We start from the raw sequence: 27,466 nt of genomic DNA, 5'->3' as shown, positions 1-27,466 counted from the left end.
ACTGTTTAAGAACGGAGGGAAAGAGAAAGCAGGGAACTACAGACCTGTCAGTAGGAGGGAAAATATTAGAATCTATTAGAAAGGATGTGAAAACCGGACACTTAGAAAATAATGATCAGATTGGTCAGATGAGCAGATTTATGAAAGAGAAATCATGTTTGACAAACCTATTAGAGATTTTTGAGGATGTTACTAGCAGAATAGATAAGGGGGAAACCAGTGGATATGTTGTATTTGGATTTTCAGTAGGCTTTTGATACGATCCCACACATGAGGTTCGTAAACAAAACTTAAGACACATGAGATGGCAGGTAATATACTGGCATGGATTGAGGATTGATTAACAGACAGAAAACAGAGTAGGAATAAACGGGTCATCCTCAGGTTAGCAGGCTGCGGGGTACCGCAAGGATCAGTACTTGGGGCCCAGCTGTTCACAATCTATATCAATGATTTATATGTGGGAAACAAAGGGGATTTGGACAGGCTAAGTGAGTGGGCAAGAACATGGCAGATGGAGTATGTGGATAAGTGTGAGGATTTCCACTTTGGTAGGAAGAATGGAGGTGCAGAGTATTTCTTAAATGGTAAGAGATTGGGTTGTGCTGATGTCCAAAGGGACCTGGATGTCTTTGTTCATGAGTTACTGGAAGCTAACATGCAGGTGCAGCAAGCAATTAGGAAGGCAAATGGTATGTTGGCCTATATCGCAAGATGATTTTGAGAACAGGAATAAAGATGTCTTGCTTCAATTGTATAGAACCTTGGTAAGACTGCACCTGGAGTTTTATGTACAGTTTTGATCCCCTTACCTAAGGAATGATACACTTTCCATAGAGGGAGTGCACTGGAGGTTGACCACGCTAATTCCTGGGATGGCGGGACTGTCCTATGAGGAAAAATAGAGGAGACCGGGGCTGTATTCTCTAGGGATTAGAAGAATGACAGGCGATCTCATTCAAACTTACAGCCTTCTTAAGGGGCTCGACAGGATAAATGCAGAAAGGATGTTTCCCTTGGCTGGGGTGTCTAGAACCAGGGGACACAGTCTCAGAATAAGGGGAAAGCCATTTAGGACTGAGATGAGGAGGAATTACTTCACTCAGAGGGTCATGAATCTTTGGAATTTTCTACCCCAGTTGGCTGTGGAAGTTTAATTATTGAGTATGTTTAAGACAGAGATCTATAGATTTTTAGATACAAAAATGATATCAAAGAATATGGGGACAGAGCAGGAAAATGGCATCGAGGTAGACGATCAGCCATGATATAGTTGAATGGTAGAGGGGGCTACTCCTCCTATGTTCCGATATTCCTAATAGTTTCTATGCAGAAATTGCATGTTTGGTGTCAGACAATGACACCTGTACTTGACTCTTGTGTCTTGTGCGTGTGTTAATGGAGAATGAATAGGTATGGGAAATGTTGTTCATAAATATCCAACCACTGATTCTAGTTGTGGAAAAGTTTAATTGTTCATTTTATTTTATCAACGTATTTCACCCTTAGACTTCCTATCAGTAATTGCACAAGAGTCTACTTAACAGTTTTATATTACTGCATTATGAGCCAATCAGAGACTCTGATGTGTCACCAGGTAATATTCTGATGATGCATTGAAATGATATCATTGTTTAACCTACAGAATTGTCAGATAACACTTGTAAAGAGCTATTTCCATCCCGGATCTAGACAAAGCAAACTTAACAATTCACATCGGCCTAGAATCTCCATATGTGACTTGATGTCAACCTTTGTTTGATAAAGCTCCTGTGATCCACATTGGGGTGTTTTGCAATGTTAAAGGCACTACATAAATGCAAGTTGTTGCTGTTCTCATTTAGGTAAACATTGCCAGATGTTAAATACCTTGAAATATCCAAAAGTGAATCTGAACAACCTGTTGTCTGTGTAAGAAATTGTACTTTTTTAATTCTTTTACGGGATGTGCATGCCGCTGGCTAGGCCAGCACTAATTGCCCATCCCTAATTGTCCTTGAGAAGGTGGTAGTGAGCCGCTGCATTAAAGTGCTGCAGTCCATGTAGTGTAATTACACCCACAGTGCTGTCAGGTAGGGAGTTCCAGGATTTTGACCCAGTGACAGTGAAGGAAGGTCAATATAGCTGTAACTGGAGATGAAGTCCCGTCTTCACATTGAGTATACCCTCCATCGTGTTGTGCGGCACTACTATCGTGCTAAATAGGATAGATTTCAAACAGATCTAGCAACTGCAGACTGGGCATCCATGAGGCGCTGTGGACCATCAGCAGCAGGAGAATTGTACTCGAATACAATCTGTAACCTCATGGCCTGGCATATCCCCCACTCTACCATTACCATCAAGCCAGGGATCAACCCTGGTTCAATGAAGAGTGCAGGACAGAATGCCAGGAGCAGCACCAGGCATATCTAAAAATGAGGTGTCAACCTGGTGAAGCAGGACACAGGACTACTTGCATGCCAAAAAGCATAAGCAACAAGTGATAGAGCTAAGCGATCCCACAACCAACGGATCAGATCTAAGCTCTACAGTACTGCCATATCCAGTCGAGAATGGTGGTGGACAATTAAACAATTCACTGGAGGAGGAGGCTCCACAAATATCCCCATTCTCAATGATGGGGGAGCCTAGCACATCAGTGCGAAAATAAGACTGAAGCATTTGCTACAATCTTCAGCCAGAAATGACGAGTGGATGATCCATCCCTGCCTCCTCTGGAGGTCCCCAGCATCACAGTTGCCAGTCTTCAGCCAATTCATTTCACTCCACATGATATCAAGAAACGGCTTAAAGCACTGGATAGTGCAACGGCTATGGGCCCTGACAATATTCTGGCAACAGTGCTGAAGACTTGTGCTCCAGAACTTGCCGTGCCCCTAGCCAAGCTGTTCCAGTAGAGCTACAACACTGGCATCTATCTGGCTATGTGGAAAATTGCCCAGGTTAGAAGAGCACAGAGAGTGAGGGGAGTCATTTTAAAAAGCGTGCGGCGAATGAGGGGAGTTCATTTTGAAAAGCGTGTGGAGAGTGAGGGGAGCTTATTTTAATAAGAGCGCAGAGAGCAGCTGTTTGGTGAGTAGGAATGATGAGTATTTCTAGTCTTTAAAGTAAAATGAAGATGTTTAATTTTGTGCTTCAGTCTCTAGTCTTTATTTTTTCATTCCGAAAAATAGCTTGTTAAGTATAAAATTGATACTGGTGTAAAAATTAATTACAAGAAATTGTAAAGACCGGGAGATTCTTCAAGTGTAAAGAGCAGGGATACTGGAGTAATTAACTAATAAATTAAATATAAAGCAATATGATGATGTGTTGCTACTGCAACATGTGGGAACTGCTGGACACCAAGGTGACCCAGGGCGAACACATCTGTAGTAAGTGTTTGCAGCTCGAGGAACTTCGGATCCGAGTTGAGGAGCTGGAGTCTGGAGTCTGGAATCCAAGAATCCTTAGATTCTGGAGAAGTCCCAGAGGAATGGAAAACTGCCAATGTAACACCTTATTCAAAAAGGAAGGGAGACATAAAACAGGTAACTATAGGCCAGTTAGCTTAACATCCGTCATTGGGAAAATGTTAGTGTCCATTATAAAGGATGTAATAGCAGAGCATTTAGAAATGCATAATCTAATCAAGCAGAGTCAGCATGGCTTCATGAAGGGGAAATGATGCCTAACAAATTTATTAGAATTCTTTAAGGAGGTAACAAGCAGGATAGATGAAGGGGAACCAGTAGACATAATATATTTGGATTTCCAAAAGGCATTTGATAAGGTGCCGTACATAAGGCTACTTAATAAGATAAGAGCTCATGGTGTTGGGAATAGTATATTAGCATGGATAGAGGTTTGACTAACTAATAGAAGACAGAGAGTTGAGCTAAGGGAGACATTTTCAGGATGGCAAGCAGTTACTAGTGGAGTGCCACAGGGATCAGTGCTGGGTCCACAATTATTTACAATATATATTAATGTCTTGGATGAGGGAAGTGAATGTACTATCGCCAAGTTTGCGGATGACACAAAAATTGGTGGGAATGCAAGTGATGAGGATGACAAAAAGAGTCTATAGAGGGATATAGGCAGGTTAAGTGTTTGGCAAAAACTTGGCAAATGGAATATAATGTGGGAAAATGTGAGGTTATGCATTTCGGCAGGAAGAATAGAGGAGCTGAATGTTATTTAAATGGAGAAAGACTGCAGAAAGCTGCGGCACAGAGGAATTTGGAGGTTGGAATTGCAGCATAGAGAGATTTGGGGTCTTTGTGCATGAATTCCAAAAAGCTAGCATACAAGTTCATCAAATCATAGGGAAGGCAAATAGAATGTTGTCCTTTATTTCAAAGGGAATGGAGTATAAAAATAGCGAAGTCTTGCTAAAACTATACAAGGCACTAGTTAGACCACACTTAGAATACTGTGAACAGTTTTGGTCCCCTTATCTAAGGAAAGATATCCTCACATTGGAGGCAGTTGTGAGAAGGTTCACTAGATTGATCCCGGGCATGGAGGGTTTTTCTTATGAGGAGAGGTTGAGTAGGTTGGGCCTGTACTCATTGGAGTTTAAAAGAATGAGAGGGGAGTTTATTGAAACATATAAGATTCTTAGGGGGCTTGACAAGGTGGATGCTGAGAAACTGTTTCCCTTTCTGGGAGGGTCTAGGACCAGAGGGCATAATCTCAGAGTAAGGGGTCGCCCGTTTAAAACAGAGAAGAAGAGGAATTTCTTCTCTCAGACGGAGGGGAATCTGTGGAATTTTTTTACCGCAAAGGGCTGTAGAAGCTGGGTCGTTAAGTATATTCAAGGCTGAGACAGACTGATTTTTAATCAGTAAGGGAATCAAGGGCTATGGGGAAAAGGTAGGTAAGTGGAGTTAAGGATTATCAGATCAGCCATGATCTCATTGAATAGTGGAGCAGACTCGATGGGCCACATGGCCTATTCCTGCTCCTACATCTTATGGTCTTATGATCTTATAGGTATGTCCTGTACACAATAAGCAGGATAAATCCAACCCGGACATTGACCGCACCATCAGTCTACTCTCCATCATCAGTAAAGTAAGGGAAGGGCTCATCAACAGTGCTATCAAGTGGTACTTGCTTAGGGATAGCCTGCTCACTAATGCCCAGTTTGGGCTCCACCAGGGCCACTCAGCTCCTGACCTCATTACAGCCTTGGTTCAAACATGGACAAAAGAGCTGAACTCCCAAGGTGAGGTGAGAGTGACTGCCCTAGATATCAAGGATGCATTTGACAGAGTGTGGCATCAAGGAGCCCTGGTAAAGCTGGAGTCAATGGGAATCAGAGGGAAAACTCTTCACTGGTTGGAGTCATACCTAGCACAAAGGAAGATGGTTGTGGTTGTTGGAGGTCAGTCATCTCAGCTCCGGGACATCACTTCAGCAGATCCTCGGCCCAACCATCTTCAGCTGCTTCATCAATGACCTTCCTTCCATCATAAGGTCAGAAGTGGGGATGTTCGCTGATGATTGCACAATGTTCAGGACCATTTGCGACTCCTCAGGTAGTGAAGCAGTCCATGTCCAAATGCAGTAAGATCTGGACAATATCCAGGCTTGGGCTGACAAGTGGCAAGTAACATTCACGCCACACAAGTGCCAGGCAATGACTGTCTCCAACAAGAGAGAACCTAACCATCGTCCCTTGACATTCAATGGTATTACCATCACTGAGTCCCCCAATATCAACATCCTGGGAGCTGCCATTAACCAGAAACTGAACTGGACTAGCTATATAAATACTGTGGCTACAAGAGCAGGTCAGAGACTAGGAACCCAGCGACAAGTAGCTCACCTCCTGACTCCACAAAGCTTGTCCACCACCTATAAGGCACACACCAGGAGTGTGATGGAATACTCCCCACTTGTTTGGATGAGTGCAGCTCCCACAACACTCAAGAAGCTTGACACCACCCAGGACAAAGCAGTCTGCTTGATTGCACCCCATCCATAAACATTCACTCGCTCCACCACCGCTGCACTGTAGCAGCAGTGTGTACCACCTACAAGGTGCACTGCAGGAATTCACCAAGGCTCCTTAGACAGCACCTTTGAAACCCACGACCACTACCGTCTGGAAGGGCAAGGGCAGCAGATAGATGGGAACACCACCACCTGGAAGTTCCCCTCCAAGTCACTCAGCAAGCTGACTTGGAACCTTATCGCCGGTCCTTCACTGTCACTTGGTCAAAATCCTGGAACTCCCTTCCTCACTGCACTGTGGATGTACCTACACCATATGGACTGCAGCGGTTCAAGAAGGCAGCTCACCACCACCTTCTCAAGTGCAACTAGGGATGGGCAATAAATGCTTGCCTAGCCAGTGAAGCCCACATCCCATGAATGAATAAAAAAAAGTCAGGATGGTGAGTGGCTTGAAGGAGAACTTGCAGGCGGTGGTGGCGTTCCCATGCATCTGCAACCCTTGTCCTAAGTGGTAGAGGTCGCGAGTTTGGAAGGTGCTGTCGAAGGAACCTTGGCGAGATGCTGCTGTACATCTTAAAGATTGAACACACTGTTGCCACTGCGTGTGGGTGATGGAAGGTGTGAATGTTTAAAGTGGTGGATGGGGTGCCAATCTAGTGGCTTGCTTTGTTCTGGGTGGTGTTGAGCTTCTTGAGTGTTGTTGGAACCGCACTCATCCAGGCAAGTGGACTATTCCATCACATTCCTAACTTGTGCATTGTAGATGGTGGATAGGCTTTGGGGAGTCAGGAGGTGAGTTACTCACAGCAGAATTCCCAGCCTCTGATGTGTTCTTGTAGCTACAGTATTTATATGGCTGGTCCAGTTCAATTTCTGGTCAATCATAACTCCCAGGATGTTAGTGGGGGATTCAATGTTGGTAATGCCATTCAATATCAACTGGAAATGTTTGGATTCTTTCTTGTTGGAGATGGTCATTGCTGGCACTTGAATTTGTATGGCTTGAATTTAATTTGGCACTTATCAGTTCAAGCCTGAATGTTATACAACTCTTTCTGTATATGGAGATGGACTTGGACTGCTTCAATATCTGAGGAGTTGCGAACAGTGCTGAACCTTGTGCAATCATAGCGAACATCCCACTTCTGACCTTATGATGGAGGGAAGGTCATTGATGAAGTAGCTGAAGATGGTTGCGCCTAGGACACTACCCTGAGGAACTCCTGCAGTGATGTCCGAGGACTGAAATGATTGATCTCCAGCAACCATTTTCCTATGTACTAGGTATGACTCCAATCAGCAGAGAGTTTTCCCCCTGATTCCCGTTGACTCCAGTTTTGCTAGGGCTCCTTGATGCCACACTCAGTCAAATGCTTCATTGATGTCAAGGACAGTAACTCTCGCCTCACTTCTTGAGTTCAAAGGGATGATAACTCTCATTAAATTTTATAGACAAACAAATTACTTTGACTGGTTCCGCTACTGCACGCCCGTGGATAACATTAGTTAGATAGCTATGTGTTATAACAGTTGCCTGTGGACATACGTAGTTGCGATTTGCAGATTTTTTGTGGATTTTTATATGTTCTTAGAATTACCCTGGCAGATGATGGGACTGTTGGATGAGAAAAATGAAGTCTGCCTAATTTTCAATCCTTTAATTATCAGGATGGGAAGTGTTAAGCCATGCATAATGGTATTATTCTGCTACAAAAATTGAGTTGTGCGCCTTTAAGATCAAAAAATCTATTTGCTGTTAAATAATCAGAGCCCCTGATCAATCAGGATTCAATTCTCCTGCAATCTTTGTTCTAACTATGGCCAAAATTTCATTGTCTTGATATTTTAGTTTTTTTTCACAGCTGGGAGGACTTGAGGATGATTCTTTTTCACTTGAACTCTGCATTGTGGTGAACTATTCATTAATGTGAACATCTGTAAGGAAAAAGTATCCTGAGTTAATTTGTTTTCTTTTCTAGAAAAAAGAACAGATAAATCTGCAGTCTCAGGTGCTATTCGACTGCAAATCAGTGTTGAAATCAAAGGTGAAGAGAAAGTTGCTCCCTATCATATCCAGTATACTTGTCTGCATGAAGTAAGTTTAATACATAAGAAGTACGCATGACTGAATGATAATAGAAATGAACTGTTACCAAATACTAATTTTGTAAAGTGCATTTAATCATGTGTGGCTGTAAGGGGGGTTAATCATGTGTGTTCTTATGAATGTATATTAGTATTGTTGAAAAAAGACATTTTGTCGAAGCTTCTCGTCTTGCACTCATTAGGACAATTGCACAGATACCGACGTCAGGGGAAGCAACAACTTTATACTGTATGAGAAGAGAGTGCTGATTGGTTGGCAAGTGGAGTCTGATTGGTAGAGGCGCTGCTGTGGGGAATGCACCAGTTAATGGTGACTGACAGTCAACTACCAAGCATTGTTTGAAATTTAGACCAGGCAGCTTGACTCTGATTGGTCAAGGTATTGCCCTGAGGAATGAACCAGCGAATGGCTATCACTTATTTTGTTTAGCTGAAACAGGTGCAATGTGTGTACATGTTCTTTCTGTCTGCCAAGAGCAGGGCCCGGTGTATTAATATATGTAGCTTCCAGTACACACATATGTGCTACACTGTGAGCCCAAATGCAAATGTATGTTATTGAGTACTGGATATAATAATTTTTGTAGAATGTGATGATCAGTAATCCTTTTTGTAGACTTCTAAAAATGTGATGTTATATTGATTGTGTGTCATGTTATTTACATCACAGGATACCAGGTTATTTTTAGTACTAAATTAACGAAAACTACATGATGTTGCATGTAATATCATTGTGTTGTGACCTGAGAGATTGGAGGCAGGTCAGCAAGCTATTTTAAAGGTTGTGTCTAATTTTCCAAGTCAAAACATGAGCAAAACAGTGCATTAGAGCATTTCACATCTGGGATCTGAATTCACATCCAATCTGGATTGATGGGCTAGTTGTGTTTGTGTGTCTCTGTCAGCCTCTCTCTTGTGTGTGCTCTCTCTCCCCTTCCCCACAATGGCTGGGTTCACAGCTCATATTTGCTCCTAATTTACCATTCTCACACAAAACATAAAGATAGCTAGTGTGAGAAATGAGAAATTTTATACAAGATTCGCACATCTTTTATGTTAAGGTACAGAGATGGAAATCTTTATTGTGCATTGGACCATGTTGTACCTCATGTGGGACTGTTAATTCCTGACACTAGGTGCCCAAATTGAAAACAAGCCTCATTCCTAACCACCGCATTCTTTACTTGAATGAGCACACAATTCATCAAACAACATAAATTCAGAGAGAACAATAAACTGTCTTGAAAATTTGATTGAATACCTCTGTAGTGTGGCGCACCTAAAGCAAGAGGACTGAGAATTTAAGCTGTAATGAAGAGGGTGATTTTCCAAACATAGGGCTAGGCATTTTGGTCATATTAAAATTGTTTCTTTCTATGATATTCATTTTGAGTTATTATTTGAGTTTTGCTGCATGGGAACAATGAGTTTAATTTCCTCAGACTTTCAGTACAAGAACATTTGAGGAAAACCTTTAAGAGTTATGAGTCTCTGGAGCTGGTTGAAGGAAAAGAGAACAATGGAATATGGGAACATGGCCAGCGCATGTGGACTAGATTTTTTTGAAAAAGCTTTCAAATTTGAAACCTGGGAGCAAAAATATGTCATTTAATTCATTTGGCAGATGGTGTTCTTTGCATATGTATAAACATATGGTGGCAGGTACTCCCTGCTATTGGTCTTTCTTAGTTCAACCTCCTGTGATTTTCCGAAAAATGTTTAATCCAGAATGGATTAGAAGTAAAATCAGCAGTTGTCCCTCTGGCTCAGTCAGTTTATCGTGGGAGTGATTGAGCCCCATAGAGCACAAATTTTCAGATATAATTCCCTGTTTGTTCAGTTAACTGACCTTAGTTGTGTGGGCAGGAGGGGTATTACAGCCAAGACAATGACTTGCAATTATAGCATTTTTTATTTATGAAGAAAAACTGCTGAGGCCTAGTTTTTAAATCTTTCAGCGGTTCCCTGAAGTATTATCTTTTATAAAGTTGAATAGATCTTGATTGTTAATGCTATCTTATCCCTGCTGGTATAGCTGAATCAACCATAACCTCTAAAATTCATGAACATCATTACAGCATTTTGAACTGCGCTCAGTTGAGGATTTTGGGATGCTTTCTTGGCAGTATATCAGTTTTCCTGATTGCCTGAACATTGATTTGACATTGATAGCAAATGAGAACTGGCAGCTTTAAACACGGTTTTCAGTTCTCTCTTTAACATGGCTTGTCGATTCTCATGTCTCGCACACAATGTCTATTTGAAGAATGGATATAGCCTAACTGAACCGAAGAAGAGCCATATAGTGACAAAAGCACATTCTTTTTAGATACACGAATTAAACAACTTGCATTTATAAAGGGTCTCGCATGTGCAAGGAACATCTTGGCACACGGAACAATAAGAAGGAAAGAATGTACACCAGCATGGGGAAATGGGAGGAGAATAAAGATATTAAAATGGGGAATCCAATTCTGTGATTTAAGACGATGCCATTGAATGCAGTAAGAGTTGTTCTGATTACATCTGTAATGTTAACCCTGTTTAGAAACATAGAAAATAGGAGCAACAGTAGGTCATTCGGCCCTTCAAGACTGCTCCGTCATTCAATATGACTATGACTGATGCTCTATCTCAACGTCATACTCCCGTTCTCTCCCCATACCCCTTGATGCCTTTAGTGTCTAGAAATCTATCTATTTCCTTCTTAAATATATTCAGTGACTTGGCCTCCATAGCCTTCACCTCCAACAAGAGAGAATCTAACCATCGCCCCTTGACATTCGATGGTATTCCCATCACTGAATCCCCCACTATCAACATCTTGGGGATTACCATTGACCAGAAACTGAACTGGACTAGCCATATAAATACTGTGGCTACAAGAGCAGGTCAGAGGCTAGGAATCCTGCAGCGAGTAACTCACCTCCTGACTCCCCAAAGCCTGTCCACCATCTACAAGGCACAAGTCAGGAGAGAGATGGAATACTCTCCAGTTGCCTGGATGGGTGCAGCTCCCACAACACTCAAGAAGCTTGACAGTATCCAGGACAAAGCAGCCCGCTTAATTGGCACCACATCCACAAACATTGACTCGCTCCACCACCAATGCACAGTAGCAGCAGTGTGTACCATCTAAAAGATGCACTGCAGGAATTCACCATGGCTCCTTAGATAGCACCTTCCAAACCCATGACCGCTATCATCTAGAAAGACAAGGGCAGCAGATACATGGGAATACCACCACCTAGAAGTTCCCCTCCAAGTCACTCACCATCCTGACTTCGAAATATATCGCCGTTCCTTCATTGTTGCCGGGTCAAAATCCCGGAACTCCCTTCCTAACAGCACTGTGGGTATACCTACACCACATGGACTGCAGCAGTTCAAGAAAGCAGCTCACCACCTTCTCAAGAGCAACTAGGGGTGGGCAATAAATGCTGGCCCAGCCAGTGAGACCCACAGCCCGTGAATGAATTTTAAAAAAATCCTCTGAGTGAAGAAGTTTCTCCTCAGCTCTGTCCTAAATGGCCGAACATGTATCCTGAGACTGTGACCTCCTTGTTCTAGAAACCCCCAGCCAGGGGAAACATCTTCCCTACATCCAATCTGTCCAACCCTGTCAGAATTTTATATGTTTCAAAGAGGTCTCCTCTCATCCTTCTAAACTTCAGTGAATACAGGCCTAGTTAATCCAATCTCTCCACATATGACAATCCTGCCATCCCAGGAATCAGTCTGGTGAACCTTCGCTGCTCTTGCTCTATGGCAAGTATATCCTTTCTTAGGTAAGGAGACCAATACTGCACACAATACTCCAGATGTGGTCTCACCAAGGCCCAGTACAGCTGCATCCTTGCTCCTGTACTCAAATTCTCTTGCAATGAATGCCAACATACCATTTGCCTTCCTAACTGCTTGCTGCACCTGCATGCTTGCTTTCAGTAATTGGTGGACAAGGATCCCCTGGTCCCTTTGTATATTAACATTTCCCAAGCTGTCACCATTTAAATAATACTCTACCATTCTGTTTGACCTACCAAAGTGGATAACTTAATACTTATCCACATTATACTGCACCTGCCATGTATTTGCCCACCCACTCAACCTGTCTAAATCATCTTGAAGCTTCCTTACATCCTTCTCACCGCTCGTTCCTACCTAGTTTTATGTAGTCAGCAAACTTGGAAATGTTACATTTGGCTCCCTCACCTGATCACTGATATATATTGTGAATAGCTGGGGCCTAAGCACTCATCCCTATGGTGCCCCACCAGTCACTGACTGCCACTCTGAAAAAATCCCATTTATTCCTACTCTCTATCTCCTGCCTGTCAACCAATTGTCAATCCATGCCAATCCCATGTGCTTCAATTTTGCACACTAACCTCTTATGTGGGACCTTATCAAAAACTTTCCGAAAATCCAAATACACCACATCCACTGGTTCTCCCTTATCTATTCTACTGGTTATGTCCTCCAGAAACTCCTGCAAGTTTGTCAAACATGATTTCCCTTTCATAAATCCATGTTGACATGGTCTAATCCCATTGATATTTTCTTAGTGTCCTGTTATCACATCCTTTATAATATCTTTAGCATTTTCGCTATTGATGTTAGGCTAACCGATCTGTAATTCCCTGTTTTCTCCCTCCCTCCTTTTTTAAATAGTGGGGTTACATTAGCCACCCACCAATCTACCGGGACTGTTCCAAAATCTACAGAATTTTGGAAGGTGACCACCAACAAATCCACTATTTCCATGGCCACTTTCATTTGTGTCCTGGGATGTAGGCCCAGGGATTTATCGGCCTTCAGCCCCAGTAATTTCTCCAGCATTTTTTTATACTAATGCTAACTTCTTCAATTCCTCCTCCTCATTAGACGCTTGATTCCCGAGCATTTCTGGGAAGTTATTTGTTTCTGCTTCCATGAAGACTGAGTTAAAGTAGTTGTTTAATTGCTCTGCCACTTCCTTGTTCTCCATTATAAATTCTCCCGTTTTGGATTGTAAGGCACCTACATTTGCCTTCACTAATCTGTTCCTTGCAAGTTTGCATTCATACTGAATTTTTCCCCTGTTAATCAATCTCCTGGTCTTCCTTTGATGAATTCTAAACTGCACCCAATCCTCATGCTTGCTACTTTTTCGAGCAACTTTATATGACTCCTCTTTGGATCTAATACTATCCTTAATTTATTTTGTTAGCCATGGTTGGGCTGCTTTACCTGTTGTGTTTTTGTGCCAGAAAGGAATGTAAAACTGTTGCAATGCATGCATTTGTTCCTTAAATATTAGACACTGCCTATCCACCATCATGCCTTTTAATTAAGTTCCCAATCACCCCTCATACCTTTGTAGTTTACTTTGTTTAGATTTACGACCCTCGTTTCAGATTGGATAACTTCACTTTCCATCCTAATAAAGAATTCTACCGTATTATGATCACTCTTCCCTAAAGGACCCCGCACAGCAAGATTATTAATTAACCCTTTTTCATTGCACATTGCCAAGTCTAGGACAGCCTGTTCCCTACTTGGTTCCTCGATGTACAGGTCTAAAAAAAACCATCTCATATGCACTCCAGGAAATCATCTGCCATAGTATTATTGCTAATTTAGTTTGCCTGTCTATATGCAGATTTAAGTCACCCATGATTACTGTAGCACCCTTGCTACATGCATCTCTAATTTCCTATTTATTTCTGTCCCCTACCTTAGCACCGCTGTTTGGAGGCCTCCAGACAACTTCTACTAATGTTTTCTGGCCCTTGTTGCTTCTTAGCTCCACCTAGACGGATTCTATATCTAGATTTTCTGACTCAATACCCCTTCCCTCTATTGCACAAGGCCACCCCACCTCCTTTTCCTTTTTGCCTGTCCGTCCTAAATATCAAATACCCTTAGATATTCAGTTCCCAGTCTTTTAGTTTTATTCATTCATGGGATGTGGGCTTTGCTGGCTGGGCCAGCATTTATTGCCCATCCCTAATTGTCCTTGAGAAGACGCTGGTGAGCAGCCTTCTTGAACCGCTGCAGACCAAGTGACATAGGTACACCCACAGTGCTTTTAGGAAGGGAGTTCCAGAATTTTGACCCAGTGACAGTGAAGGAACGGCGATAAAGTTCCAAGTCAAGATGGTGAGTGATTTGGAGGGGAACTTCCAGGTGGTGGTGTTCCCATCGATCTGCTGCCCTTGTCCTTCGAGATGATAGTGGTTGTGGGTTTTGAAGGTGCTGTTGAAGGAGCCTTGGTAAATTCCTGCAGTGCATCTTTTAGATGGCATACACTGCTGCTACAGTGCATCAGTGGTGAAAAGAGTGAATGTTTGTGGATGTAGAGCCAATCAAACATACTGCTTTGTCCTGGACGGTGTCAAACTTCTTGAATGTTGTGGGAGCTGCACTCATCCAGGCAACTGGGGAGAATTCCATCACACTCCTGACTTGTGCCTTGTAGATGGTGGACAGGTTTTGGGGAGACAAGAGGTGGGCTACTCATTGCACGATTCCTAGCCTCAGTCCTGCCCTTTTAGCCACAGTATTTAAATGGCTGGTCCAGTTCAGTTTCTGGTCAATGGTAAACCCCAGGGTGTTGATAGTGGGGGATTCAGTGATGGTAATGCCATTGAACATCAAGAGGCGATGGTTGGATTCTCTCTTGCTGGAGATGATTATTGCCTGAGACATGTGTGGCGCGAATGTTACTTGCCACTTGTCAGCTCAAGCCTGGATATTGTCCAGGTCTTGCTGCATTTGGGCACAGTATCTGAGGAGTTGCGAATGGTGCTGAACATTGTGCAATCATCAGCGAACATCCCCACTTCTGACCTTATGATGGAAGGAAGGTCATTGATGAATCAGCTGGAGATGGCTGGGCCGTGAACATTACCTTGAGGAACTCCTATGGCATCACGCCCTGGAGCTGAGATGACTGACCTCCAACAACCACAATCATCTTCCTTTGTGCTAGGTATGACTCCAACCAGCGGAGAGTTTTACCCCTGATTCCCATTGACTCCAGTTTTGCTCGGGCTCCTTGATGCCACACTCTGTCAAATGCGGCCTTAATGTCAAGGGCAGTCACTCTCACCTCACCTCGGGAGTTCAGCTCTTTTGTCCATGTTTGAACCAAGGCTGTAATGAGATCAGGAGCTGAGTGGCCCTGGCGGAATCCAAACTGGGTGTCAGTGAGCAGGTTATTGCTAAGCAAGTGCCACTTGATAGCACTGTTGATGACTCCTTCCATTACTTTACTAATGATGGAGAGTAGACTGATGGGGTGGAAACTGTGCAAGCATGACCCAGACCTCCCTGTCGCTTGCCATTTCAACACTCCACCCTGCTCTCGTGCTCACATGTCCGTCCTTGGCCTGCTGCAATGTTCCAGTGAAGCTCAACGTAAACTGGAGGAACAGCACCTCATCTAACGACTAGGTACTTTACAGCCTTCCGGACTGAATATTGAGTTCAACAACTTTAGATCATGAACTCTCTCCTCCATCCCCGCCCCCTTTCCGATCCCCCTTTTTTCCAATAATTTATATAGATTTTTCTTTTCCCACCTATTTCCATTATTTTCAAATGTATTTCCATCCATTGTTTTATATCTACCTTTTAGCCTATTTCAATCCCTTCCCCCCACCCCACCCACTATCTGTACCTTGCTCATCCTGCTTTCTACCCTTAATGTCACCTATTAGCACATTTCTCAGCTAATATCACCACCGTCATCACCTCTTTGTCTTTTTGTCTATGACATCTTTTGGCAATCTCCACCTATCACTGGCCCTCTATCCAGCTCTACTTGTCCCACCCTCCCTTAAACCAGCTTATATTTCACCTCTCTTCTATTTTTCCTTAGTTCTGTTGAAGAGTCATACGGACTCGAAACGTTAACTGTATTCCTCTCCACAGATGCTGTCAGACCTGCTGAGTTTTTCCAGGTATTTTTATTTTTGTTTTTGTTTTGGATTTCCAGCATCCGCTGTTTTTTGCTTTTATATTATGGTAACTGGCTGGGTTGGACTTGTCCTACTTTTTGTGTACAGGACATACCTGGGCAATTTTCCACATAGCCAGGTAGATGCCAGTGTTGTAGTTGTACCGGAACAGCTTGGCTAGCGGTGCGGCAAGCTCTGGTGCACGGTACTATTGTCAGAATATTGTCAGGGCCCATAGCTTTTGCAGTATTCAGTGACTTCAGTCGTTTCTTGATATCACGTGGAGTGAATCGAATTGGCTGAAGACTGGCATCTGTGATGCTGGCAACCTTCAGAGGAGGCCAAAATGGATCATCCACGCAGCACTTCTGGCTGAAGATTGCAGCAAATGCTTCAGCCTTGCCTTTTGCACTGATGTGCTGGGCTCCCCCGTCATTGAGGATGGGGATATTTGTGGAGCCTCCTCCTCCAGTGAGTTGTTTAGTTGTCCACCACCATTCATGATTGGCAGGACTGCAGAGCTTAGATGTGATCCGTTGGTTGTGGGATCGCTTAGCTCTGCTTATCACTTGCTGCTTATGCTGTTTGGCATGCAAGAAGTCCTGTGTTATAGCTTCATCAGGTTGACAACTGATTTTTAGGTATTCCTGATGCTGCTCCTGGCATGCCCTCTTGCACTCTTCATTGAACTAGGGTTTATCCCCTGGCTTGATGGTAATGGTAGAGTGGAGGATATGCTGGGCCATGAGGTTACAGATTGTGTTCGAGTACAATTCTGCTGCTGCTGATGGCCCACAGCGCCTCATGGTTGCCCAGACTTGAGTTGCTATATCTGTTTGAAACCTATCCCATTTAGCATGTTGGTGGTGCCACACAACACGATGGAGGGTATCCTCAATGTGAAGGCGAGACCTCATCTCCACAATGACTGTGCAGTGGTTACTTCTACCGATACTGTCACAGACAGATGCATCTGCGGCAGGCAAGTTGGTGAGGATGAGGTCAAGTATGTTTTTCCCTCTTGTTGGTTCCCTCACACCTGCCACAGACCCAGTCTAGCAGTTAAGACTCAGCCAGCTCAGTCAGTAGTGGTGCTACTGAGCCACTCTTGGTGATAGACATTGAAGTCCCCCACCCATAGTACATTCCATGCCCTTGCCACCCTCATTACTTCCTCCAAGTTCATGTTCAACATGGAGGAGCACTGATTCATCAGCTGAGGGAAGGCGGTACGTGATAATTAGCAGGAGGTTTGACAATGTTTGACCTGATGCCATGAGACTGAATAGGGTCCGGAGTTGATGGTGAGGACTCCCAGGGAAACTCCTTCCGACTGTATACCACTGTGCTGCCACCTCTGCTGGGCCTGTCCTGCCGATTGGACAGGACATACCAAGGATAGAGATGTGGTGTCTGGGACATTATCTGTAAGGTATGATTCCCTGAGGATGACTATTTTAAGCTGTTGCTTGACTAGCCTGTAAGACACCTCTCCCAATTTCGGCACTAGCCGAAGTGAGGAGGTCTTTGCAGGTTTGACATGGGCCTAGTGCTGGAAAATGGGATTAGAATAGTTAGGTACTTGTTTGACCAGTGCAAACTCGATGGGCCGAAGGGCCTTTTATTGTGCTGTAGACCTCTATGACTATGAGATTGCCGTTGTCATTTCCGGTGCCTAGGTTGATGCTAGGTGGTCCGTCTGGTTTCATCCCTTTTTTTTAACTTTGTAGCGGTTTGTTACAACTGAGTGGCTTGCTAGGCCATTGCTAGATGGCCATTGCTAGACCAAAGGGCATTTTAGGAGTCAACCACATTGTTTGTGGATCTGGACTCATGTGTAGGCCAGACCAGGTAAGGATGTCAGAGTTCCTTCTCTAAAGGGCATTAGTGAACCAGATGGGTTTTTACAACAATTGTTTCATGGTCATCACCAGGTTTTTTATTGAATTCAAATTCCACCAACTGCCATGGCGGGATTTGGACCCCAGAGCATTATCCTGGATCTCTGGATTACTAGTCCAGCGACAACACCACTACGCCATCACCTCCATCTTGGTCACCCTGCAGCCATGTCTCCATAATCGCAATCATATTGTACCCGTTTACACCTCTCTGCACTGTTAATTCATCTACCTTATTGCGAATGCTCCATGCATTCAGATACAGTGCCTTTAGATTTGTCTTTTTAACAATTTTACACATTTTTTTTTGTACTATGGCCCTATTTGCTGCCAGCCCTTGTTTCCCTTGCCTTCCACTTTTGCTTTCTATTTTTCTGTCTTTTGTTCCTATCTTTGTTTTCCCCTTTTGTGTCTCCCTGCTCAGATTCCCATCCCCCCGCCACTCTAGTTCAAACCTCCCCCACAGTATTAATGAATACCCCTTCGAAGATATTGTCCCAGTCCTGCTCAGGGGTAACCTGTCCAGCTTGTAGAGGTCCCTTCTTCCCCAGAATCGGTCCCAATGCCTCAGGTATCTAAATCCCTCCCTCCAAACCATCCCTCCAGCCATGCATTCATCTAGTCTATTCCTGATCTTGCTAGCACCGTCAACTGTTGGGCATGAATGAAGAAAGCTTAGTACTCTGGATTACTTGCTGTCCTTTTGAATGTTGCTTAATGCTAAGCTTCTCATCATTACTCTTTTCCAGAACCTTTTCCACTCTCTCACAGACCTTCAGAGTAGTGGTGTTGTAAAAATACCAGATGCAAAAGGTGATGATGCATGGAAGGTTTATTTCGATGAGACTGCACAAGAAATAGTGGATGAGTTTGCAATGCGTTATGGAATAGAATCCATTTACCAGGCAATGACGTAAGTTTTAAAACATAATTTTTTAGGAAGAATAGTGGTAACTTACAGAAGAAATAAAACCTGAGCATTCCTGTTCATGACCACACAGTGCAATACATGGAATAGGATTGCAATGGAATGCAGCTCAAATGAGACCTAATGGTTCAACAGTTATGGTATGGCATAATTCTTCATGAACTCATAGCCTGAGAACAGAGATTAGCCCCAACCTTTAGTGGGACAGAAATTGGCAGCCGGGTGCTGAGACAGGTGGAAAACTATCCTGGCCTTGGCAGCATGAGGCCCAGGCAGTCTGAAATCCATAGTCCTATATACATGCACCTGGTTAGTTGCCCACCTCAAACCAGAAGGGAATAGCAGCTGGCCAGCGAATAGAATACCATGTGGAAGGAGGCTGGTGCCGGGGACCAAAGACACATAGGGGGGGCTGTTTGGGAGGAGCTCGCTATTGGGTGATGGGAAAGCCTGAAACCAGCAGGCCTAAATTTTCCTTGGGCATGGAGAAGGCTTCCTTATCCCAGAAGGAAAGTAGAGTTGAAAGATTTATCTGCACATTCCTCTTCTGGTCCTGTCTCTTCTTCCTGTTAGGTAAACCTGATGGGCCACAAAGGCTTCTCCATCCAAACCACTCTTTAAGATAGCAGATAAAACCTGATGACAATCTGCGTATTTAAAGAAGGACTCCACCGGTTTCCAGTGGGTGTTCTCCCTTCCTGTTCAGAACAGCAGCTAAAATGGAAGCCTGTGGAAAGGGCATGGGATATCAACTGAATACTCTTTCAGGCAATTTTATCTGCCTCCCCACCTGGTTTTTGCCAGGTCAGCAGGATTTCAATTACTCATGGCATTTTGGCTTAACAGAAGTGAAAAAGCAACAAATAGAATTATTTGAATGTTATTGTGTGATGGGATTTTTTTGTAATTTTCAAGTTTTTGTGAGCGGGAGCAGAGTTAATATCAAGGACATGTAAATTGACTAAAACCAGACAAAAGACATATAAAACAGATGATATTTCAAATTGAAATGGCAGCAAGAAGGCTATGAACTTCAGGGTGAGCAGTAAGATGGGCAAAACTACAAATGTTGGTGATCTGAAATATAAACATCTTCAGAGATATAAGATACATTAATGTGTTACATTGACATCTTCCATCAGAACCGATGTGCTGAAGAAGTGTCTTTACCTGAAATGTTAGCCTATTTTCAGATGCCACCTTACTTACGCTATCATTTTGTTTTATATTAAAACTCAAAAGGGACTTTTTTTATTATTACGGGTTGCAAATCTAGGCTTTGCTGGAGATATTTGAAAAATGTAGCAGTAAACTCAAAACCTTTTCTTTTTCCATTATAAGTGAGTACTAGATACTAAATACCTAATTGTATACTTCTGCCGTTGCAGGCATTTTGCTTGTTTGTCTTCTAAATACATGTGCCCTGGAGTGCCAGCAGTAATGAGTACCTTATTAGCCAATATCAATGCATACTATGCACACACCACTGCCTCTACCAATGTATCTGCCTCTGATCGCTTCGCTGCTTCAAATTTTGGGGTATGTTCTTGCATACAGTTGCCTTAAATGTTTGTGTCACTTATTTTTATTTACATTTTCATCAGCTGTTTTCCTCCCAGTCTATGTTCCTTTCCCATGTTGTACACGGTTTACCAATCAGGGTGTGATCACACAGGCAACTTGCTCCAGTTACAGGTCTGTGGAAGCAGTACAAGTTGACTTGCCTTTTGCTATTTGTTCCTCTCATGATTTCACACACAGCTTCTCTGAAACCGTCTGGATGAGATTGAGAACCTATTGTGTGGGCCATCATTTAGCACTTGTGCTTTAGTTTGCTATCTGTGTTCTAAATAAATACATATTATTTGTATGTTTTTCATTACTGTAACCTTAAGAATAACTCAGCAGCTTATGTATGTTATGTAACTTGATATCAAGGTTATATTTAGAGCATTATTTGTTTTTGCTGCCTACTGCATTATGTTGCAATATTGCATGAAACAGTGTATTTTACATTACACTACTGATTCATTAACTGCCATTTAGCAATTGTTAGGTACACTAATTCATATCATTAAAATCTTTAAAAATAACTAGGTGCTGAGAAGGACTCGAACGCAACCTAAGCCATATTTATACTTTCGCTCGAAATAGATGAAAAACGACACAAAGTGGAAAACATTTACGTACTAGTTTTTGTGATTGAAAGAAGAAGCAGTAAAAATATTTCGAAAAATGTAAACAAGATGAGTAAAGTAATTAAAAAGTAATGGGTTTCCAAATATGTTGCCATACAATAACTTAATGATACCTACAACATGCTCTGCCGATTGCAGATGATGGCTTTTAATAGCAAAACATTTTCATTTTTGTACAGTGGTGATTCTAATTATTTCCTTCTGTTTTAACAAATCAGAAAGAAAGGTTTGTGAAACTACTTGATCAACTGCACAATTCACTTCGCATTGACCTGTCCATGTATAGGGTGAGTCTAAATGGTGTTACCTACCTAATTAGCATAAAACTGTAAAATACTGCATAATAGTTTCCTCAGTAAATCCTGCACCTTTTCTCGGTAATCCACTGTGACAGAGGAACAGAAAACATGAGACATGGCTTGATACTCAATACCATCATTGCCTATGTCATTATAAATCATTGCACTTCAGTTGTGCTGTTCATGTTGTTTGCATTTAACAGTAAAAAATCGATGAGTGGAAGTATGTTTACAGGAGTATTTGCGTTGTGATTCTGCTGACGTTTGCAAACCACTCAAGCTCAACTGTTACGGCTTCTGATGCAATCAGAGCCTCTTCTTGAGTTACTGTTTTGTACCTCGCTGCTTGTTTCCCGTTATTCAAATTAAAAAACTCTCATTTTCACATTCATGAGAAGTTTTTTTTAACATGTACTTATTTCCTACCAATGGGTCAACTCAGCTATCACAGGATGTAGTAAATGGAAATGCAGCTACGCCAGTAAGTGGAAAACAATTAGATTTAAAGAGGATCTTTTGATGCCTACGTCATTAACTAATTGGAAAGATGGTAATTGACTGTTATTTTTCCAGCTTTTTCAGTTACTCTGGAATATTATGGGTTGGGAAAATGTGCAAAAAGCTGCAATATATTAGGAAAACTGACATTATTGAATACATTGGGAGAAAGTTTTGAGAGAAGGCAAACAAAACGAAAGGTGTTCATGAATTTACATTATTGAAGACTGCAGTTAGTTATATTTATCAAAGATTCAATATCATTCCAGGTTACTGCCATGTATTGTCTAATGTTGGGCTGTCAATTCAGATCTGTCCAGTCAGAGCAGTTAAGTATGACTGGTTTTACCAGCTCTATTCACTGTGGTTCTTCCATACAGAGAGTTTAATTTGTTAGAAAGATGTCTCTGATTGCTTACTACCTTATGTTCTGCCCTTGCCACAACTCCGATCGATTTTCTTGGGTGTTATTTGTCGTGTAGGGCAGAATCCCAGACACTAAGGAGGAGCTTGTCATTGTGTCACTGCAGCATCTGAAGAAGCAGTCAGTTTTTAAAGGGACAGAAGCGACCTCCAAGTAGAAAAGGCCTAAGAGCATGAGTGCTTATGACTGAAATGAAGGGAGAGGAAGCTTCCACTCGGCCACTATGCCCATTAGGAGCCTTCGGGGCCATAACTCCAGTACAGGGTCTTCCCCTATCTTCCATAAAGCAATCCAAGGAAACACCCATAAGAAGAGTGAGCAAGAGGAAAATGGGACTCACCTTCTCAGGGAAATTTACATTCTGTGGCTCGAGAAGGGGTGCCAGTAATACTCCCAGCACTGGGAGAAGAAACTCCAGAGAGGTAGCAATAGGGCTCATCCTGCTGTTCCATTGTTATCCCAGTCAATCTGGGGTGGGACAGGAGAAAAATAATCCAGAATTAACTTATTGTTATGTAATATTGAGCCGAATCTTATGAGGAGTGGCAATCACCGTTGAATTGCCATTCTGCGCCTATTTACTTACCTTGCACTGGAGTTCCACATTTCTCGCCCAGACTTCTGAACCGGGCTCCCTGAGAACTGTGGAGTATTGAGTCCTCCTTCATAGTGCAGGAGCATTGGGGATGCAAAGCCACTCCCCCTTTTATGGCACTAGCTGCCATATACCGGTAAGTTTCAATGTCCCAAAGTCACTTTGACAAGCTATGGAGAGAAGGTAAGTGTGTAATGTAAGTGTGTGAGGGATTGGTGGGGGGGCTTGAGAGAGTAGTCCTGTGGTCATGGGGGTAGTTGGGGGGGTCAGAAGGGTAATTGGGGGGTTGGGGGTAGTTGGGTGGGAGGTAGTCGGACGGCCCGGGTGGGAGGTAGTCGGAGGGCCCAGTGGGGGGTTGGAGGTCAGTAGCATAGTGTTACCCAGGAGTTAGAACTGGTTTTAATCCTTAAAACTTTTCCTGGGTAACTATACTAGATCTGGGCCATTATGGTGAAAATGTATGAATACGGATGATTTATTTTCAGTTAAGTGGTATTAAGGCAAAAATAATTTTAATGTGGTAGTTGTTTGGTTAATGGAGTAGATTTTAGAAGAAAATTAAACATTATGCAGAATGATATGGTTTAATTTCCTTTGGACTGTTTTGGATCAGAGCTCTTATTACATGTCAGTTTAATACTAATATAATATTGCATGTCAACTTGAGCTCTTATTCAGAAACTAATTAAGGATTCAGCAATTGTTTTCAATGCAAAACAGTTTTTTTTTAATCACCTATCTATCCTACATTCCACCCCAGTTTATTGAAATCGTTATTACTGATATAAAGTTGGGCATCTTGTTTTGTTCTGCCTCAAGATGTATATAAAGTAAGATGTTCAGCAGAAAATGAAATCTTGTTTTATTTGTCTCAATCTAATGCAAAAAAATTATTTGAAGAATTTGAAAGCCTGTTTGATTTAACAGAACAATTTCCCAGCAAGTAGCCCTGAGCGATTGCAAGATCTGAAATCCACAGTTGACCTCCTGACCAGTATAACCTTCTTCAGAATGAAGGTATTCTCTTTCTACTGTCATTGTATTCTTCATGTTTTGTAAAATTTAAACCATGAACAAGAGTTTAAAATTCATAAAGGAGGAAAATAAGTATGCTTGAAGGTAAGGTTCTGTGCTTTTTTTTTAATAGCAGCTCTCATTTTTTATATTTTCTCCCCTTTTAGGCCTGACTTCTGCTGTGATTTTATAATTTTATTTCCTGTGTATGATTAATTTCTTACAATAATGATCCCTTTCTCCTCCCTCTGCCTTCACTTTCCACACTCTGTCTCATCTTCCACTTCTTGTTCCATCCCTCCTTCCTTCCCCTCTCTAGTTTCTCTCTCTCCCTCCTTTTCTCTCTTTGCCCTTCCTAACTTTCCTTTCACACTCTCCCTCCCTCCTTTTCTCTCTTTGCCCTTCCCAACTTTCCTTTCACACTCTCTCTCCCTTCTCTTTCTACCCCCCTCTCTCTCTGCCTCCTCCTCTCCTTTCCCCTCCTCTTTTCCCTGCTCTTTTTACCACTCCCTATTTCTCCACCTTCCCTTCACAACCCCCATGAGTCATACTCCCTCTCCCACTTCCTTCTCTTGTCTGTGTCCCCTCCACAAATGTGCAATGTCACACTTTTATAAACTATAATCTCTCACATGCTTCATAGAGTAGCATAACTGAATCAAACATTAGGGTATGATTATATCATCATTAGGTTTCTTCAATTGCTCTCAGTTGCCGTTCAGTTAAAAGTGAAGAATTGCTAGCAGGTACATTCAGACTTTCAAATGAAGTATCATTAAATTAAAAACATTATGGCCAGAATTTTTCCATCAGCGAGTTGGGGGCGGGGCCTGCTCGCTGATGCAAAAATGACACTGGATGACTTTGGGGGGAACCCCCGACGTCATCCTGCCCCATTTAAATATTCAGGAAGGCGGGCAGACAGCGAAATCAGCTGTCCGCCCGCCGACCTGTCAATGGCCAGTTGAGGCCATTGACAGGATAATTAAGCCAGATAAAGGCCCTGCCCGTCCAACCTTAAGGTTGGCGGGCAGGCCAGGAGCCCCGGCGGGTTTCTGAAAAAACATGAAACCTCATCCACTGGCGGGATGGGGTTTCATGTCTGTTTTAAAAAACTTTAATAACCTTTATGTGATATTTATTAACATGTCTCATCTCGTGTGACATTGTCACATGAGGGGGACATGTTAATAATTTTTTTATTTTTCTATTTTTTAAGTTTATAAAACTTTCAGCGCTCTCCCTGAGACAGCACTTAGTCTCAGGGAGATGTGCGCTCTTTCGTGCGCATGCGCGAAAGACCGCACTTTGACAGTTGGGAAATCCCTCCCCACTTGCACAGTAAGCGCATAGCGCTTCCCATTGGGCAGCCTGCTGGGCGGGCTTTAATTGGCCCACCCACTCAAAATGGTGGCGGGGCCCGTTTCAGTGGTGGCGATCGGCTGCCCACCCATCGCCGAGTCGGTGGGGCCCGCCCGCCCATCAAGTGCAAAATTCTGCCCTATGTTTCTGTTGAGTGAGATGTGTTTTTACTCATTAGGAATTGCAATATGTTTTTATAAAGGATGCCTTGCTTGGTTTCTGTGGCTGCTGGTTCCACTTATCCTTAAAAACCCTCTTTGCTGAATTGAGTTGAACCAACTGCCGAAGCTCCTACTGCTGCCCCCAATATTGCAAGCTGTTGCTTGCATATGTTCTCTGCACCCGCTCTCTTATTTGCAACTACCCTGTGGAATTACCTTTCACCCTCCCCAGCTCCCTGAGTACAATTAGGGATTGGGAGGGGTGGAATGTCCCTTACATGTGTTTCACTTCCCCTGCAGCTCACTCCTTTGCTGATATACCTGATCAGCTAGTGTGCACTGCTAAAACCTGAGACCACTCTGTTCCTCTGCTGGATCCATGGTTCAAACTCTTCTAGCTCACTGTTAACTCTTCACTACTCCTTGGCCCTGTGATTTCCCTAAACAATCTCCAGCAGCTTGCATCCCAATACTCTACACTTTGAAGAGCTTCTGGATTCATTTTGCTTATATATTTGGCCCCAAACCTTGGACATTGGTCCAGAAATGCTCCAAGCTGATTCCTGCTTGAAAGTTAAAATTCATCCTACCACTAGACCTCAAATATTAACTTTGTACTTTCTTGCATCATTTATTTTCCCTGTCCTCTGTTTCTGATGAAAACAAATCTGTCCTATTCTGTGCCATCCTCTGCAACTCGAGTTTCCTCCATCATAATTATGTACGCATTATGGCCTGTGCTCTGGTTCCAAGTCCTTTCTAGCTCCTTTTTCCTACCTCTTGGCCTGACTGAGGCTTTTCTCTACTGTCTCCCAGCCAAGTTAACTTTTATTTCTCTCATGTAAGGTACGTTCTACCCCTCTCAATCCTCAATTGTACTCATCACTACTCCTACCGCTGTCTCAGGTTTAAATCCCCCTGGGTAACCCTGGGCTGTCCTCTGTGCCCCTTGGTATTCTTCAAAGGCTTCTTCATAGCATTTTTGGCTGTTTAATTATAAATAGCAATCCTAATTGCCCTTTACTCTCTTCTTTAATCCAGTGCACCCACTGGGGACTGATCTCACCAATCTTGCTATTCCACTCACCCACCCTATGCCTCTTGAGGCTCTTCTTTTGGCTCAAATTAACTGCCCTTTACTGCATTTCTCTCCTGAATTCCATTCATTCACAAACAAGACCCTTGTTACCCGTCAACTTATTGTGAACAATTGCATTGGCATTATAGTTTTGACTGAATCTTGACTCCCAAGTGGAAAAACCTTGCTCTTCACTGAGTCCCAGTCTGACTATACTTTCCACCATCTAGCCCATCCAGGCCACAGTTATGGTGGTGTGGCTGTTATCAGCAGATCACACTTTGTCTTTCTCCCTACTCATATGGCACCTTCTCCTCTTTTCAGAGCCAGACTGTGACCATAAAACATAGGAGCAGAAGTAGGCCATTCAACCCATTCAGCCTGCTCCGCCATTCAATGAGATCATGGCTGGTCTGATAATCCTCAACTCCACTTTCTTGCCTTTTCCCATATCCCTTGATTCCTTTACTGATTAAAAATCTGTCTATCTCAGCTTTGAATACGCTTAATGACCCAACCTCTTACAGCCCCCTGCAGTAAAGAATTCCACAGATTGACTACCCTCTGAGAGAAGAAATTCCTCCTCATCTCTGTCTTAAGTGGGCGCCCCCTTTACTCTGAGATTATGCCCTCTGGTCCTAGACTCTCCCACAAGGGGAAATAACCTCTCAGCATCTACCCTGTCAAGACTGCTAAGAATCTTATATGTTTTAATAAGGTTGCCTCTCATTCTTCTAAACTCCAATGAGTACAGGACCAACCGACTCAACCTCTCCTCATGAGAAAATCCCTCCATCCTCGGGATCAACCTAGTGAACCTTCTCTGCACTGCCAGTATATCTTTCCTTAGATAAGGGGATCAAAAATGTTCACAGTATTCTAGGTATGGTCTAACTCGTGCCTTGTATAGTTTTAGCAAGCCTTCCCTATTTTTATACTCCATTTCCTTTGAAATAAAGGCCAACATTCCATTTGCCTTACCTATTACCTGCCGAACTTGTATGCTACCT

At 42.8% G+C, this 27,466-nt stretch overlaps 1 protein-coding gene across 3 annotated transcripts in view; it reads left to right on the top strand.

Moving 5' to 3' along the window:
- unc13bb (unc-13 homolog Bb (C. elegans)) overlaps positions 1 to 27,466 on the top strand; it is a 754,941-nt gene that overhangs the window by 602,854 nt on the left and 124,621 nt on the right. For all 3 annotated transcript variants that reach the window (XM_078550332.1, XM_078550323.1, XM_078550314.1), the window contains 5 exons: positions 7,929 to 8,044; positions 18,649 to 18,812; positions 20,216 to 20,366; positions 21,244 to 21,312; positions 23,769 to 23,858. In XM_078550332.1, the coding sequence (XP_078406458.1) occupies positions 7,929 to 8,044; positions 18,649 to 18,812; positions 20,216 to 20,366; positions 21,244 to 21,312; positions 23,769 to 23,858 (590 nt within the window). The remainder of the gene's footprint in view (positions 1 to 7,928; positions 8,045 to 18,648; positions 18,813 to 20,215; positions 20,367 to 21,243; positions 21,313 to 23,768; positions 23,859 to 27,466) is intronic.

This window comes from Cetorhinus maximus, chromosome 1 (genome assembly GCF_964194155.1).
Source record: "Cetorhinus maximus chromosome 1, sCetMax3.hap1.1, whole genome shotgun sequence".
Taxonomy (NCBI): domain Eukaryota; kingdom Metazoa; phylum Chordata; class Chondrichthyes; order Lamniformes; family Cetorhinidae; genus Cetorhinus; species Cetorhinus maximus.
This window is presented reverse-complemented; position numbering and strand designations above follow the sequence as displayed.